At 39.5% G+C, this 18,101-nt stretch overlaps 1 protein-coding gene across 3 annotated transcripts in view; it reads right to left on the bottom strand.

Moving 5' to 3' along the window:
• CPED1 (cadherin like and PC-esterase domain containing 1) overlaps positions 1-18,101 on the bottom strand; it is a 304,458-nt gene that overhangs the window by 26,924 nt on the left and 259,433 nt on the right. Inside the window, exons 17-18 of one of the 3 annotated variants that reach the window (XM_060108390.1) lie at positions 12,281-12,417; positions 4,849-5,864 (exon numbers count right to left, since the gene is read on the bottom strand). In XM_060108390.1, coding sequence (XP_059964373.1) covers positions 5,856-5,864; positions 12,281-12,417 — 146 coding nt within the window. In that variant the 3' untranslated portion in view covers positions 4,849-5,855. Of the gene's footprint in view, positions 1-4,848; positions 5,865-6,115; positions 6,794-12,280; positions 12,418-18,101 lie in introns of those variants that run through there. The other 2 variants (XM_060108391.1, XM_060108389.1) reach the window with 2 other exon arrangements.

Below are 18,101 nucleotides of genomic sequence, written 5' to 3'. Positions count from 1 at the left end.
AGCTGGAAGAGAGATCGCCACCCTGAGCAAACCAAGGATCTCTGAAAGGTTCCTCACGTCTGTCTCCACTGCTGATCAGTAACTAACAAGAGCTACAGGGAGGGGAGAAGGAAGCATCACCACCACCATCTGCAAAACAAGTTCTTCTAAACTGCAAATATCTAGATAGCATTTTTCAAGTCTAGCAGACACAGCTTTGGGAAGACTATGTCCTAGAGAATTATTTTAATGCAGTGCCTTTCTATTCATGAACGACAGAAATGATAAATTATAACTAAAGTGAAAATGCACTTGTGAATTTTAAATTGCTGGCTCTGTAGGTAAAGCAGTTTTTGGAAGAGGTTAATTGGTATTCCTAACTAAAAGATTTCTGACTTCAAGATATCAGCTTTTTTAAGTGCACACAATTAAAAAATAATACCCAGAATAAAAGTGATTCTCTTCAGCCACATGATTCATACTCAGTCTTTATACCTTTTAGATCATTTGACTTGGTGAATTTTTAAAAGGAAATTTGCAGATTATTTGTTTTCAAGGTCAACTTCTACTTTAAAAGGTCTAAATTACCATAACAAATATTTATAACTAGCCACACATTTTGTAAATAATTCTTCTTTCCTGTGAAGATTATTGCCCTATACTAGCATGCACAGGTGTTGGTTGGCAGATGCAATCAAAGAAAAAAAACCCAAGTAACCAGTAAGCAATTATAAAAATAATCAATATTAGCAGTAAAACATTAAAACAACTATTTTAATAGAGATTAAAAAAGATTTTTAAAGGTCCAACGATATCATGAGTTCAGGGAAATGAACCCTCTCATATACTACTATGTAAGAACCACAAGGGAGAGATTTTTTCTTTCTTTCTTTCTTTTTTTTTAAACTGTTGAATTCCAAGTGTCCAGAATACTGCCTGGTGTAAAAGTCAGTCCTCATTTGTTAAATGGATGATTGGAAACTTTGATGCTGTGTATATAAATCAGCAGTTTTCTACTTCTAGGAAATTTCATGGATGCCTATGAAAATACATTTAAAAGCAAAATAAACTGGAAGCAACATAAATGTCTATTGGATTGATTATATTAAGGTATAATCATACACTTGAATTCTTTTAATCTTTTTACAAGGATATTGTAATATGGATATATTGTGATGTGAACATTTTAGTTTACGTTTATAAAAAGATGATTACAATCAGAATATAAATAATTGTTGCATTTTTTGTTAAGATAAAGCATATGGATGCATAGAAAAAACCCTGATTTCAAAAAAAATTTATTATTTAATTTATTTATTTTTGGCTGCTTTGGGTCTTTGTTGCTGCGGGCAGGCTTTCTCTAGTTGCAGCGAGTAGGGGTTACTCTTCATTGTGGTGCGCAGGTTTCTCATTACTGTGGCTTCTCTTGTTGAGGAACATGGGCTCTAGGTGTGTGGGCTTCAGTAGTTGTACCTCGTGAGCTCTAGAGCGCAGGCTCAGTAGCTGTGGCACACGGGCTTAGTTGCTCCGCGGCATGTGGGATCTTCCCGGACCAGGGCTCGAACCCGTGTTCCCTCCATTGGCAGTCAGATTCTTAACCACTGTGCCACCAGGGAAGCCTGACCCGGGTTATTTTGAAGTGATGATATTATGACAGTTTATTCTTTTCGCTCACTTGTATTTTCTAAATGAACAGATATTGGCTTTTTAGATTAATTAAAAAAACCAAAGCAGCAACGGTGGCAACAATAACAGTAAATCCATTTGTTTAAAAGCATTTTGAAAATTCACGTAAAAATAATCAGCTTAAATAAACTTTATTTCTACTTTTTTTAATTTTGAAATTACAGTGTTTTTTTTTTAATTGGACTATTATTGCGTTACAATGTTGTGTTAGTTTCTGCTGTACAATGAAGTGAATCAGCTATATGTATATGTATATGTATATCCCCTCCCTCTTGGACCTCCCTCCCACCACCCTCCCATCCCACCCCTCTAGGTCGTCACAGAGCACCGAGCTGAGCTTCCTGTGCTATGCGGCTGCTTCCCACTAGCTATCTATTTTACGCATGGTAGTGTACATATGTCAATCCTCATCTCCCAATTCGTCCCACTCCCCCAACCACCCCCAACCCTGTGTCCACAGGTCCGTTCTCTACATCTATGTCTCTATTCCTGCCCTGCAAATAGGTTCATCTGCACCATTTTTCTAGATCCCACATATATGTGTTAATATACAATATTTGTTTTTCTCTTTCTGGCTTACTCCACTCTGTATGACAGTCTCTAGGTCCATCCACATCTCTACAAATGACTCAATTTCTTTTCTCTTTATGGCTGAGTAATATTCCATTGTATATATGTACCACATCTTCTTTATCCATTCATCTGTTGTTGGACATTTAGGCTGTTTCCACTTCCTGGCTATTGTAAATAGTGTTGCAATGAACACTGGGGTACATGTGTCCTTTTGAATTATGGTTTTCTCAGGGTATATGCCCAGTAGTGGGATTGCTGGGTAGTATGGTAGCTCTATTTTTAGTTTTTTTTTTTTTTTTTTTTTTGTGGTATGCGGGCCTCTCACTGTTGTACCCTCTCCCGTTGTGGAGCACAGGCTCTGGACGCGCAGGCTCAGCGGCCATGGGTCATGGGCCCAGCCGCTCCGCGGATTGTGGGATCTTCCCAGACCGGGGCATGAACCCGTGTCCCCTGCATCGGCAGATGGACTCCCAACCACTGTGCCACCAGGGAAGCCCCTATTTTTAGTTTTTTAAGGAACCTCCATACTGTTCTCCATAGTGGCTGTATCAATTTACATTCCCCCCAACAGTGCAAAAGGGTTCCCTTTTCTCTACACCTTCTCCAGCATTTATTGCTTGTAGATTTTTTGATGATGGCCATTCTGACTGGTGTGAGGTGATACCTCATTGTAGTTTTGATTTGCATTTCTCTAATAATTAGTGATATCTTTTCATGTGCCTCTTGGCCATCTGTATGCTTTCTTTGGTGAAATGTCTGTTTAGATCTTCCACCCATTTTTTAATTGGGTTGTTTGTTTTTTTGATATTGAGCTGCATGAGCTGTTTGTATATTTTGGAGATTAATCCTTTGTCAGTTGCTTTGTTTGCAGATATTTTCTCCCATTCTGAGGGTTGTCTTTTCGTCTTGTTTATGGTTTCATTTGCTGTGCAAAAGCGTTCAAGCTTAATTAGGTCTTATTTGCTCATTTTTGTTTTTATTTTCATTACCCTAGGAGGTGGGTCAAAAAAGATCTTGCTGTGGTTTATGTCAAAGTGTGTTTTTCTTGTTTTCCTCTAAGAGCTTTATAGTGTCCTGTCTTACATTTATGTCTTTAATGTATTTTGAGTTTATTTTTGTGTATGGTGTTAGGAAGTGTTCTAATTTCATTCTTTTACATGTAGCTGTCCAGTTTTCCCAGCACCACTTATTAAAGAGGCTGTCTTTTCTCCATTGTATGTCCTTGCCTCCTTTGTTATAAATTAGGTGACCATGTGTGCGTGGGTTTATCTCCGGGCTTTCTATCCTGTACCATTGATCTATATTTCTGTTTTTGTGCCAGTACAATACTGTCTTGATTACTGTAGAACAATGGCCTAAGAGAATCACGATTAAACATTGGTTCAATAAACGTATCACAGGAATAACACTAATCGTATTTTGAATTCCAGTAGCAGCTTTATTCTAAAGATTGAATGGCTTTTTCCTATGTAGCATCTCTCTTCTGGTCCTGTGGTATGAAGGGAGGCTGCCTCCATCCAGGTGGGCTCTGGAGAGGAGCAGAAACATCTGTGTCTCGATGTGTCATTAGAGGCTGGATCTCAGCTCATCAGCGGGAGACAAAGATGTGTTTAGAAGAGTTCTGCATCTGTTCTATTCCCCAAACTTGGCATGCAAGGTGTCACTGAAAAGTATATAGGGTCTGGTGTTTTTTCTACTATTTTTCATGCCATCATGGACCATAGGACCTAGAAGCACATCCTGTTCTTAGGCTCTATTAAAGCTTGGGCTTACTTTAAAATAGTCTTCTTAAAAACCATGAAATTGTCTTTGTTTTCATTTCTAATTTCTCAGCATTATATAGTCCCTGTATTAGGTGACACAGGCTAAGTGCTATTAACAAACAGAGCCCCCAAATGTATAATGGCCTAAACACAATTGATGTTTACTTCTCCTTCAGGAAAACAGTCCAGGTGGTTCCAGGCAGGGGTATGGGGGCGGGTTGGGGCAGGGAGGTCATTCAGGGTCCCAGGATGGTTAGACTGTGCCTTCCTCAAATACGGAGTCCGAGACCTCACTGGGCATTGATATCCAGCTGGGGGAAGGAGTAAAGAGCTGCCAGGTTTCCTATGGGCCCACCCTGGGAGCTGGGCACATCACTGCTGCTCACATCCCATTGGTTGGAACTCAGTCATATGGTCATGCACCTGATTTCAAGGGAGACTGAGAAATGTAGTCAAGCTTTGTGCCAGAAAGAAGAAGAAATGAGTTTAATGAACACTTCCCTAGTCTTTACCACATTCTCCTACATGCTAAGTCTTTCTGGGGAAAAAAAAAAACACCTAAATTCAGATTTTCTACCTGTGAATTAGTAAAAGTGTGAAGCATATGAAAGCCTAAATTTATAATCTACATAATGCATAAGAGCACTTCTGTTCTTAGAGACATTGATTCCTTGGGACAAATAAGAGCAAGAAATATCATTTATTAGTGAAAATACAACAAAAACTTTGGGAATTTTTGATTAAAATATATGATAAAATAATTTTCATCCCACTTTATTTCATCATGAATAAAGGGAACTAATGATGACGATACTTAACATGTAAATATTTTACTCCATTACCTCCTGTCTCCAAAGTCACCAAAAGTAACAAGGACATAGTTAGCAAAGCAAGTTATAAAGAAATGAAGAGAAACAATGGGGGCTGTCTGTGTTGAGTCAATATAAAGGTAGTTTGTTAGCTTCTCAGATTCTTCTGATCTGTTAAAGCTAGGAAAGAACTGAGTATATGTAGGATCATTAGACAGGGGGAAAAAAAACCCTTGATTTAAGATAATTTTCTATCTTTCTTTCTTTCTTCTTGTATAGGTTCTATCTTCAATATTCACAAAGATGGAGATATTTCTTCAGAACAACAAAGTGCATGGAGATGCCAACACAGGTCTCAAGCCAGCTAATAGGAACCCACTGGAAGCTTCCAAGAGGGGAAGTTATACAGGAGCTTCTTGTCCATTAATCTAGGCAATGCCTGCTTACTGGAGAGCTCTCATCTTGGTAAATAAATGAAATGAAAGTGAGGTGAGGAGGAGTCCTATTCATTACATCTAGTCCAGGGCCAAGCATAGCCCATACGTTTAGAAAGCTCCACAGTGATTCCAATGAGCCCCATGATTGAGCGCCACTGCTCTCATAAAATAACTTCCCATTCTAAGTGAGGTATAGGGTGATTCAGCTCTAATATGAAGCTGAGACTGATCAGATGGCTAATGATATTTAGGGCATGATGAAAATCTAGCTCATCAAAGCGTCTCTCTGTGAAATGTAATCCGATTGCAACGAATGTTTTTTCAATGATGCATTTGATTAAACTGGCTATAGAGGACCAAACAAATTGCTCTTTGGGGTCAAGAACAGATGAAAACTGACATGTAGGCAAATCACTCTAAAACACATGAAATTTGGCAGAAAAGAAAAACAAACAACTGAACAATATCACTTAGACATAGATCTTCTAACTGCTTGGAACAAAAGTAGGTATCTATTTTGCTCTTCTCTCTGGATTGTGGGCATTATGTGTAAGCCATCTTTTCCTGGTGAGAGTCAGGTACACTCCTTTTCTTCTGTTCACCCTTTCTTACTGAAACTGACAAGCAACAATGAATTGTGTAACCATAATGGAATTCACGTATTAGAACATATTATTACAAATTGGGCGTACTTCAAATATGTAAACACCTTTAAGTCCAAGACAGTACTTAACTTGCAAACATAGCTTAAAAATGCAAGTTACATTTCCTGTTTTAACAGCTGAGTTTAAATACTTTCAGTAAATATTGCCTTTTTATATTTTCCTTTCTTAATTGCACTCTTCTCTCAGATATTTTATTACTGAGTAATAAAATACTGAGTTTGTCAGTTGAACTATGTTTCTGACAAACAAAATAAAAGCTCGTTTCATTCAGTTTTGGTCAACCTCCTAAGTTCTTTCAGTTGTAAATTTCATTATCCTACTTCTAAACTATTTCCTATGTATTTTGCACTGTGATTACAAAGTTATGCTCTGATAAATTTTTCTAAATGTTCCAACCAAAGTTTATTAAGTAAGGTGTGTATCTATTTAGAGACATTTGTCAAGAGTATAACTGAACACATAGTTCGTTCTTTTTCAGTGAATTTTGCTTTGATTCAACATGATGGCACATCACAAAACCTATACATATCTACAACAGCTTACAAATGAAATACCTCATATTTGGATAGATTTAGAGTAAGAGGGGTCTTGTATTTACCTGCCCTCCAGATACGAACAAGTATGCCATAGAAAGTGATACAAATGTTCTGAGGAGAAACCTTGTGCCATCTTTCTGCAGAGATCAGCCTCCTGTTCACTGAAGTAAAGGCAAATGACTGAGGTATAAAAAGTTTGGTCCTGCTTACACACCACTGAGTGCAGTGACATTCCTGGTCAAAGTTACTGGAAAATTGAACGCCTTTTAAAATCCCAACTGATCTGTGTTTTGTTTCTTCCCCACCAGTGGGCCTCCATTTCCAAGTATAGCCTTCCATTCATCACTGGAAAGAAGTGGTAAAAAGATGTAAAAGGTCATAATAACAACATAAGGAAATTCAACTGAGAGAAATGACTACTGGAGATTCTAAAGAAAGCAGAACACTGTTTGAAGGCCTAACTTTCCAATACTTCTCACGGGCCCCATCAAATTCTGTTGCCTTTTAATTGGATTCTTCTGAGAAAGATAACTCAGTTTAATGTATTCCCTTAAAGGTTGCCTTGATTAGGATTTAAAATAAACTTCTGTTTTTTTTGTAGCACAACATATTTGCACTACTGTACACGGTAACAGTGACATTTTTGGCTTCTCATGGTAAAAAGTCTGAGTTTTCCATATTAATTGAAAGTTTTCAGATGAGTAAGGGTACTATACCATTAGAAATTGCATGTCTAGGTATGTCCCCACTTTTACACAATCCAAGAGGCATAAGCTGGACCACACAGAAAACGAGTAACTCAGAATCACCTCCACTGCACTCCTTGCCTGCTTGGTTCCTGCCCATTGTCTGTTCCCTCCATTCTCTGTTCCCTCCAGTAAGAGAAAATTCAAAGAAGGCACTAAGCTTGAGGGATACAACTCTCACCATAGGTTCTTTTGAGAAAAAATGAAGATCTTTATTTTTTTCTCGTTCAATTAAACTATTTCAAAGTCATGTGATTGGTAGATTGCCTATAACTACCAACACCACTCTGCTCAGGCACTTTCTCTTTTGGCAACTTTTCCAGACCTTCCCAGTCCAGGTCAGGTGCCAGCCTCTGGCCTTCTCCCAACATTTGCAATGATCACGGTATTTTGTAACGATCACTTCTCTCATTTGCATTCTTCCACTAGAAATTTGGCACCTTGGAGGATCGTGGTGTGCACACGTAGAACAGATCCTTAACTCAACAAAACTAGATGAATGAATAACAAGGTGACATCCCAAAAGTTGAAAAAGTGTTCTGGGCTTAATTGTGTTAAGTGGTCAGCTGGATTCCACTCTGTGAGAACATGTTAGGGATAACTGAGATTGCAAGGTTTCTGATGTGGGGCAGCAGAGTTACTCTGATGCCTTCAATGAATAAAAGAGTCACTTCATTCCTGAGTGCCAGTCTGAAGCTGCTGTCCTTTTGCATTTGTGAAGTGAATTTCTGGATGATATCACCCAAATAATATGCCTCTTTTCTTGAATGTCTGACATGGCAAAAAGAGTCCCCTACCTGCACCTCACTCCCCAAAAGAGTCAGGTGTTTATAAAACAAAATATTTGTGTTACTTGTTTCCCAATTTTTGTAACTGATAGGCTTTAACATGTATTTGTCTTTGAAATAGAATGGTGATTATAAAAAGTTCTGGGTAGGATGAGAACTCCCTTGCCTCAGTAATGAAATATAAGAGTTTCACGATCACTTTGTATGTTTATATTTTTCTCCAGGAGAATGAGAAATAGATGTATAGGGAAAACCTTCTGCTAACCAACTCCTATTCATAAGTGAAGCTTTCTTAAAATAAGTGCAATTTCATAGTTGTAATCATGAATGTTTACACAATTATCTCTGTGCTGTGTGGTACATGAGGGTATAAGCCTGTCTGCGCATTACCAAGTCCTGTGATTCGGAATATAAAATATCTTTCTCAGTTTTTCCCTTCTTTGTATTTCCACGGTCTCTGCCCAAGTTTTGATTTATACAACTTTTCAAAATATAGATTTTTGGATTTAAAAAGGTGCTCACACATTGTAAACATAAAGGTAACACACATACATGTATCCCCTGCTTTCCGAAAGTTCAATTTATGCCACTTCACTTTTTTGAAAGACCTACATTAAGACAGGCATTTTTCCTAAAAGTGAAAATCCTCTTCGGATTTCTTTTGGTTAGCAAAAATAGGTACTAATATAGGTCTTTCAGAAAAGCAAAGTGTTGTCAATTGAACTTTCTGAAAATCAGGGATACTCTTCACTGTCTTCCATTTCGATTTATGAAAGCCTTCATAGAAGTGCTCTACTTTTGGATAGCGGGGGAAACCTGTATTTAAAAAGACTTCTTCACACTTTGCCAACCATAATTTACTACCTGAATTGGCTTCACGGCCATATGACCTTGGCATTCACACAGGGTCTGTGTGTAAAAGGATCCTGTGCTTGGTTTATTGCTCTGCTTTTGCCTTCTCAAAATTCTTAATAATTATTGAACACAGGGTCCCACACTTCCGTTTTGCCCTGGGCCTGGCAGAATATATGGCCAATCCTGTCACCATCCCACTCCTCCCCTACTCCCCTCCACTTATGTAATCACCCTTTTTTTAAAAAAAATTAATTAATTAATTTTGGCTGTCTTGGGTCTTCATTGCTGCCCTTAGGCTTTCTCTAGTTGTGGCGAGCGAGGGCTACTCTTTTTTTTTTCTTTTTGCGGGTAGGCGGGCCTCTCACTGTTGTGGCCTCTCCCGTTGCGGAGCACAGGCTCTGGATGCGCAGGCTCAACGGCCATGGCTCACGGCCCAGCCGCTCCGCAGCATGTGGGATCCTCCTGGACCGGGGCACGAACCCACGTCCCTTGCATCGGCAGGCGGACTCTCAACCACTGCGTCACCAGAGAAGCCCCGAGCAGGCTACTCTTCATTGCGGTGCACGGGCTTCTCACTGTGGTGGCTTCTCTTGTTGTGGAGTATGGGCTCTAGGCGCACGGGCTCAGTAGTTGTGGCTCATGGGCTCTGGAGCGCAGGCTCAGCAGTTGTGGCGCACGGGCTTAGTTGTTCCACGGCATGTGGGGTCTTCCCGGACTAGGGATTGAACCTGTGTCCCCTGCATTGGCAGGCGGATTCTTAACCACTGTGCCACCGGGGAAGTCTAACTTATGTAATCATTCTTAAGGGCTTGTTACTTCCAGAAATATTCCGTGTGTGTAAGCATGTCTGCATTAGGTTTTGCATTGATGAGATTATTCTATACGTATTCTTGACTTTCGTGGCTTCCTGAGTGTGGTGTGATAGAATTTTTCCATTAAACAGTCTCTGCCCCCACAGCACCATGCTCATTTCTTCCTGCCGTAGGCAGTCTCCATACTATTGCAGGATGGTTTTTCTAATTCTGGTTGTGCCGCTGCTCTGCTAAAAATGTACAGTGCTTCCCTGCTGGGTATAAAGTAAATTGGCATCCTGGTAAACACAGCAGACTCTGTAGGACCACTGCCAGTATGCTGGCAAATTTGAGTTTCTGAGCTTGCAAGTCTGAAGGACGCTTCTGGACGCAAAGAATCACTAAGACAAGCCCTCACTTCCTAGCAGCCAGCTGGTTGGTCTCTGCGGGGATCGCCTGATCTGGACACACGCCTTTATTTTCAGACTTTATAACATCTCTTTCTAACGCATAGGAAGAAGAGATCTTCCCTTTTCTTATCATTACTTTGTAGAGTTGCTAATAATTGAAATGAACAAACAGTATTGTGGACTTCGTGTTTGTGTCCTCCCGAAATTCACATGTTGAAACCCTAATTTCCCCCTCCACACCCGCCCACCATGTGATGGTATTAGGAGGTGGAGCTTTAGAAGGTAATCAGGTCTAGATGAGGTCATGAGGGTGTTGGCCCCATAATGGGATTAGTGTCTTTATAAGAAGAGGAAGACATTAGAGGTCTCTCTGTCTCTGTCTCTCTACCTTATGAGGACACAGCAAAAAGGCAGCCAAGAGAAGCCAGGAAGTGGCCTCTCACCAGAACCCAACTGTGCTGGCACCCTGATCATGGACTTCTCAGCCTCCAGAACTGTTGAGAAATAAATATCTGTTTAAGTCACTCAGGCTATGGTATTTTAAGACTGACAGGGAAGGCATTTAGCTTTCTACAAAGTTGATTAATCTACAGCAGGGGATTAGATCATATAGACTTATTCTTATTTTACAGATGAAGAAAAGGAGCCTGAGAAACAATGTGTCCTGTCCAAAGCCATGGACTTTAGTGATGAACTTTAACATCTACTGACTTTCAGGTTAATAGACGGTGACATCTCGGAATCTTCCTGAGGTCAGAACGAGATTCTGAAAGTCTGGAGAAGTCTGACTTATGACAATGACTATTTTCATTGTTTCCAGTCCTACATTTCTAGGATATGGAGGTTGGGTTGTCCAAATTGGTGGTTCAAAGTGCCTGAGTAGTGGCCACTTACATACATGTGTGATCACAGGTGAATTACTCAATCTCTCTGAACTTTAATATTCTTAAGTAGAAAACGGATCTAAAAATATCGACCTTACAGACTTGTGAATAGGAATAAATAAAATTTTAACTTATTCATTTACTCAACAAATATTTATTAAGTGACTATTATGTTACAAACGCTGTGCCAAGCAAGGAGATTATGGTAGTGAATCAAACACACTGGCTGCCCTCCTAAAGCTCAAAGTCTGATAGGATTTAAGGTGTGAACAAGTCAGTAGCACGGTTCTTTGCACAGAATCAATGCTCACTTAATAATATAGCAACAGAAGTTTCTGACATTTCTTTTCTTCCCTTCCCTTTTTTTTTGAAACTAACTAATATTGCTGCTTTATCTTTAGACACCCTCTCAGTCACAAACTTTGGGGCATTTATATTAGAATCTCCATGAAGAAGAGGTCCATTCCCCTGCCTTGCTTATCCCACCTGTCATTCTTCTTTAAACCATTTGCTGGTAGAAAATCTGAACATAGGCCTAATCTGAAATATTGACATATATTTACTCCACTGCACTTTATGAATCATAGAGCTTCTTAAAAAAATCAGTTTTTGAAGTAGTCTTGCCCATGCTCGAGAGCTTGCAAACAGTTTGTAAGGAAATGTCCATCTTATAAAAGGTACTTTGAAAGTCTGCAGAAGGATTACTTACTTCATGTTAACCAAGCATCTCAGTCTATGTGCCCAGTTCGCACGTCCGAGAGCTCTGCCAGAATCTACCTAGTCAGAGCACGCCTAGCAAGGAGACACTGCATGTCCAAGAGATCAGCTTAGAAGCCACACTAAGGGAAAAGCAGCCTAGCGAGGTCCATGCGAGACCTGCCCGGGAACGTGAGAGAAGATCAGGAAGGTTAGTGTGTAAAAACCATGCTATGCACGGGGTAAGCTGGAGCAGAAGTCTTACATGAAGGAACATTCCACCGCCTGTGCAAGCCACAGATGGCTGTTTTAACTGCAGTGCCTTGCGAGAACTGCAGTTGACAAGGCCAGATGCTCTGAATCGCCAACTGTCAGTTGACATGGCCAGCCCATGGGCTGAGAAAACCAGCATGGAACTAGGTCAGCACAGGACATGATTTTAAGAGCCTCAATCTGTCAAGTAGACTTATTTGGAAATAACTGAGCATTGTGAGCAAAAATTGTTAAGGCTCTTCTATGATAATGCATTCATTCAAAAAGCCAAACTGCATTCAGTTAGCTGTCCTCTGCAGAGTGAGGGAGAAGGAATTGATCTAATAGGTACAGTTTTGGTGCCGTGGGTGGTGTAAATGAAAGGTCTCCCCCACTGATCCAGAGCCTACCTTCCTTCCTCCCAGGCACTGCTGGAGTTGAGGCTTAGTTAGGACACCATAGTGACAGTTGTGAGGCTGCCAAGTGATTTCTCTCCAGTCACAGGTCCTGTTGTCTGAACAGCTAAGGCAAGGCACGATCCACTGGCCTGGAAGAGACAGTAAAACTTCCTTGGTTCAGTTTCTATGGGTGAAATTATAGTTTGCAAGTAAGTCTAGAATTCAGCGATGGCACACCATTACAGAAATCACAGTGAGGAGACCACTCGTACATAAACCCAGTGGAGCAGTGCATGGCCTCCTGCCGACCAAACAGAATCTCAAGTAGTAATGTTTTTTTTTGTTTTTTTTTTGCGGTACGCGGGCCTCTCACTGTTGTGGCCTCTCCCGTTGTGGAGCACAGGCTCTGGACGCTCAGGCTCAGCGGCCATGGCTCACGGGCCCAGCTGCTCTGTGGCATGTGCGATCTTCCCAGACCGGGGCACGAACCAGCGTCCCCTGCATCGGCAGGCAGACTCTCAACCACTGTGCCACCAGGGAAGCCCCAAAGTAGTAATGTTTTGAAATAACACAGTTCATGCTGAAGTCAAGTATGAATTCTGTTCCATAAAAACACATACTTAAAAAAAAATTAAAGTGATTGGGTACTACTCAATTATTATTTATTTTCAAACAGTACACGGGGCACTTAATAGGACCAAAGTATATAGGGAGCCAGTGTTACTGAGGTAGTTGGCCACACATATTTCCTAGCCTAACACATGCTTAGGTTACCAATCCAATAATAGTTACATTCTCTGCTCTCCAGAGATTCAAGATACGATAAGACAATTACTTTAATATTCTGATAATTTATTGTTTTGAAGAATAGCAATTGCTCCTTAATTTGATTGGTGGCCTTTTTGCTGTGAATCTCTTCACCTCCTTCTAGCTCTGTCACCTTAATTTTTTCATCTGTTAGATGAGGTGTGTACTGTTCTCCTCACATGATTGGTATGAGGATTTAATAGGATAATGTATTTAAAGGACCCAGCACAGTTAGCACATCATATTCACCTTTGTTAGCAGCTGATTTCAGGCACAAAGTAGGGCACAAGCTTTAGTAAATGTTTATAAGATAAATGAATATTCTCAAAAAGCTGCATTTAAGATCTTTCTTGTTTTATTGATAAAGTAACATGCATTCAAAACACTGCAGCTTCTAGTGTGAGTGGACACATTAATAATTTATTAGAAAAATGTCATGAAATGACTTTTGATTTTTGTTTTTTCCTTGTTCATCTTTTCAGGAATGGAGTGTGAACCAGCATGTTAAACATGGAGCAGTTATTTGTGCCCTTTGTGGAGAATACCTTGATGTCTTCAACAATCATCTGCTCTACCCAAAAGGTCTTGCTTATGTTACTGCTTCATATTTCTCTTCAAAATATTGAGGAGCTATGGGACTTCCCTGGTGGTGCAGTGGTTAAGAATCCACCTGCCAACGCAGGGGACACGGGTTTGAGCCCTGGTCCAGGAAGATCCCATATGCTGCAGAGCAACTAAGCCCGTGTGCCACAACTACTGACCCTGCACTCTAGAGCTCACAATCCACAACTACTGAGCCCACGTGCCACAACTACTGAAGCCTGAGCGCCTAGAACCCGTGCTCCACAACAAGAGAAGCCACCGCAATGAGAAGCCCGCGCACCGCAAGGAAGAGTAGCCCCCGCTCGCCACACGCAGCAACGAAGACCCAACGCAGCCAAATAAAGAAAGAAAGAAAATAAAAACCTTTGTTTAAAAAAATATATTGAGGAGCTAAATATTCCCAGATAGTTTTTGAATTATAAAGGAAAGTTTTTAACAAGTTTATCCACTCTGGCTTTGATTTATGGTTCTGCTAACAAAGGTATCTGCTGTGACACTAATTTTAGCAGGAAGAATTTCTACTTTCAGGGGATGAATAGGCTTCATTTTACATTTCATGACTCGGGGATGTCAGAAGTGTGTATGTGAGGGTTTGTGTGTGTGGAAATAGTTACAAATAACAAAATGCAGAGAGATCTAGTTTATAGCTCTTACTGGTTGATCACAGAACAGCCATAAAAATGAATGAAATTGGATCATTCATAGAGACATGGATGGACCTAGAGTCTGTCATACCTAGTGAAGTAAGTCAGAAAGAGAAAAACAAATATCGTAGATTAACGCATATATGTGGAATCTAGAAAAATGGTACAGATGAACCTATTTGCAGGGCAGGAATAGAAATGCAGACTTCTTAGAGAATGGACCTGTGGACATGGTGGGGGGAGGTGGGGGTGGGATGAATTGGGAGATTGGGATGGACATAAATACACTACTATGTGTAACATAGATAGCTAGTGGGAACCTGCTGTATAGCACAGGGAGCTCAGCTCGGTGCTCTGTGGTGACCTAGATGGGGGGGATGGGGTGTGTGGAGGAGGTCCAAGAGGGAGGGGATATATATATATATACGTATAGCTGATTCACTTCGTTGTACAGCAGAAACTAACACAACATTGTAAAGCAACTATACTCCAATTAAAAAAAAAAAAGCATGGGTATATGAAGAGAAACTGGGAGAAACAGAAGGAAATAGAAAGGAAAGGAGACAAGAAGAGTATGACTTCCAAGGAAGAGAAGAATACACACAGCAGAATTGCTTGAGTGGAGGACTGTGCCAACAGGAGCAGAGAGCAGAGCTACTGGACAGTCCAAAAGTCATGCGGACTTGTTTATCCCTCTTACCATACAATTTTTTCTTTGCTTTGATTTTTAAACTTAACGTGAATTCCAGAAAACTTCCTTATTCAATATCTACCCATTAAATATACTATGTCCACAATTTCAGGTCTGGTGAATGACCTTCCATTTCTCTACATACCTATCACTCTCCATCTAGGAGGATTTTCATTCAATACAGTGTTGAAGTATGTACCCTGTTAGGTATTAGGCACTCTTGTTGTTAAAATAAGGTAATAACTAAGAAAGAAATAGTTAACATTGTTATAGCACCTCTCAGATGTCAGGGATGTTCTGAGCACTTTAATATATTAACTTATTTAAACTCAGAGCCACCCTATTATCACCCCCATTGTGCTAATGACTTAACTGGGACTCAGAAAGGTTAAGTTACTTGTCCAATATATTCCAGCTAGGAGGTGGTAGACCCATGACTGGAGCTGAAGAGTCAGCTTCAGAGTCCATGCTGTTGATTATAATGTGAAACCTCAAAAATTATAATCAGGTGAGAAGGGTACAATTTATACATGTAAAAAGCTTAATAATAGGTAATTCATAATTAAGGAAAAATATCAGTGTGGTACTCAAAGAGCCTGGGCTTTGGAGACACACACACCTGGGCTCTCCTTCCAGGTAGCTGTGGACCTCAACTCAGTACATTAAAGTCACCTGGAAAGGTTTTTAAAATCCTCATGCCCAGGTCATACCCTAGACTGATTGATTACCTCAGAACCACTGGATATGGAACTCAGGTATCAGTATTTTTTTTAATGCTTTTCAAGTGATTCCAATATGCAGTCAAGGTTGAGAACCACTGTTTACCTTGGAGAAATTACTTAATCTTTTCATGATTACATTTACTTCTCTTTAAGAAAAATATGTAGAGCATCGGCCACAGTGCCTTTAGACTAGAAATTGATGAATATATTTTACCGTGCCCACCCAACTTCACCCTAAGCAAGCCATGGCAGTTCAGAATAAAGACAGCACCATGGGGGTCAGAGTTGTCTGGCAGGTTCCGTGGAGCAGATAAAATGTGAAGAGGGATTTGTGAATAGATAAGATTTGGAGAGGTGGAATGGATGATTTTAAGTGTAGACAGACCTGACAGGAATGAGACTGAGGAAGTGACTACTCTCCACGACAGACTGTATATATTGGAGAGAAAAGGAAGGTCTGCTCGGTGAAAGGTGTTTCCAAGTTTGTAGATGGAGAGAATAGCAGTCATACTTAAAGATAACAACACTGAACATCTGGGAGTGGTGCTGAGGTTTGAATGGCAAAATGAAGACTGTTCTCAGAAGTGTTTGTTTCTCCATCCAATTCTCTTTTATAATTCTCCTGCGGTTTTCATTCAGAATATATCTTGTTTTCTAATTCTAATTTTGCCCTGGCATACACGGTTTGTAACCAATAATCCACATCTTTCACATCTTTGTTTGGCTCCTAATACTATTTGATTTAGACACGGCCTTTAAGTTTATCCTTCGTCGATGAATTCCTCGAGAAAACCTCCTTCTGAAAGAGCCTTATTTTTTCATAGAGAGTTTGTGGGTTGTGGATACAGTTGGAAGGGGTCTGGGATCTCCTCTTTTCCATCCTCTTCTTTTATAGTGAGGATAACTGAGGCCCAAGATGTTAAATGACAGAAGTGGGATCATGCCAAAAACAGGGCTGGACCAGAATCGAGGTCTCAGAGTCTCCAGTGTGCTGATCCTTTTATCACGTTAGGTTAGGTCAGCTCATAATCATCAGTTGAAAATGCAATATGGCTCAGCAGTCTCTCTGGTAGCACTTATAGAAGAAAACCACAAACAGGTTGTCGCAATAAATGTATTTTTATTTTTAAAAGCTGGATTTATTCAGTGGGTTCGTGTACTCAGAGACTATGTTTTTAAGAAGATTCTTAATTTTCTTTTTCATAAGATGGTGGTATGTTGGGGACATAAATGTGTTTCTGCAAATGAGATATTATTTAATAATACTTTGAAGGGCTCAGTTTTCCTCAGATCCTTGAGTATCTAACAGCATGTGTATCCCCTCCCCAAATACTGTCTCCTCAACCCACTCAGAAACTCATTGACAGCTAGTTTTGCACAAACCAAGATCTCTGGCCATTTGCTGCTAAGGCTGAAGAAACAAGTGACCAGTTGCATGCACAGAGATCCACATATGTATTAGTTTGTGGGCATAAAATCACATGCACATAAAAAAAAAGATGCCTGATTGGGTCTATGAAAACTTAGCTCCAATGGTTCATACTACTATATATTTATAGTCATAACTCTTTGCATTTTTGTATCGCTTAATAATGCCTTTTTTATTGTGAGTTAGCAATACTACTTGAAATAGACATCTGTATAACGTCTGCAGGACTTGGCTTTCTTGACATTTTAAATGATTCCAGCTCAACAAAAATTGCCAAGAAGAAGGACATAAATTCTGTATTATATATTTAAACAATGAATGAATCAAAGCTGTGAGTTCTGAAATAAAGTATGACATATGTCTTAGGGAATAACATTCTGAGGAATGAAATTGCCTTTTGGAAGAAGTTATTTGATTTATCATTATAGCTTTATATTTAATGCAAGTTAGATTTCAGCCATTTAAGTGAATTGGATTGGGTGATATAATGGAGAAAAGAAGTTCGACTTTGTGATTTAGGGCCATGGTGAGATGTAAAATCATATAAATGACAGCACTAATTCCTGACTCTATAATGTTATAAAATAAGGCAGTTTTTACTTAAGAAGAAAAAATACATCTATATTTTCAATATTAGAAATATTAAAGTGTAAGTTGTTATATTTCCTTCCAAAAAAAGATACGATAAAAGCTTTTGCTTACATATTATAAAATGCAATCTAAATTATTTTCTTTAAACATAATTCTCATTCAATGATCATATAAATTTCTTCTTTCTGCAAATTAGAAGAATTATTTTTTCTTTACTGAGCAAAATATTTTATTCTTAGGTTGTGTCTTATAGTTAAATTATTTTCAAAAGGCTAGAATTCAACTTAGTAAAAAAAGTCACTCAAAATTATATTAGCTAGTGTTATTGAAAAAAACATTTTTCAAG

The sequence above is a fragment of the Mesoplodon densirostris genome, chromosome 9, assembly GCF_025265405.1.
Source record: "Mesoplodon densirostris isolate mMesDen1 chromosome 9, mMesDen1 primary haplotype, whole genome shotgun sequence".
NCBI classification, from domain to species: Eukaryota; Metazoa; Chordata; class Mammalia; order Artiodactyla; family Ziphiidae; genus Mesoplodon; species Mesoplodon densirostris.
Note: the sequence above shows the minus strand (reverse complement) of the source record. Positions and strands in the feature narration are given on the sequence as shown.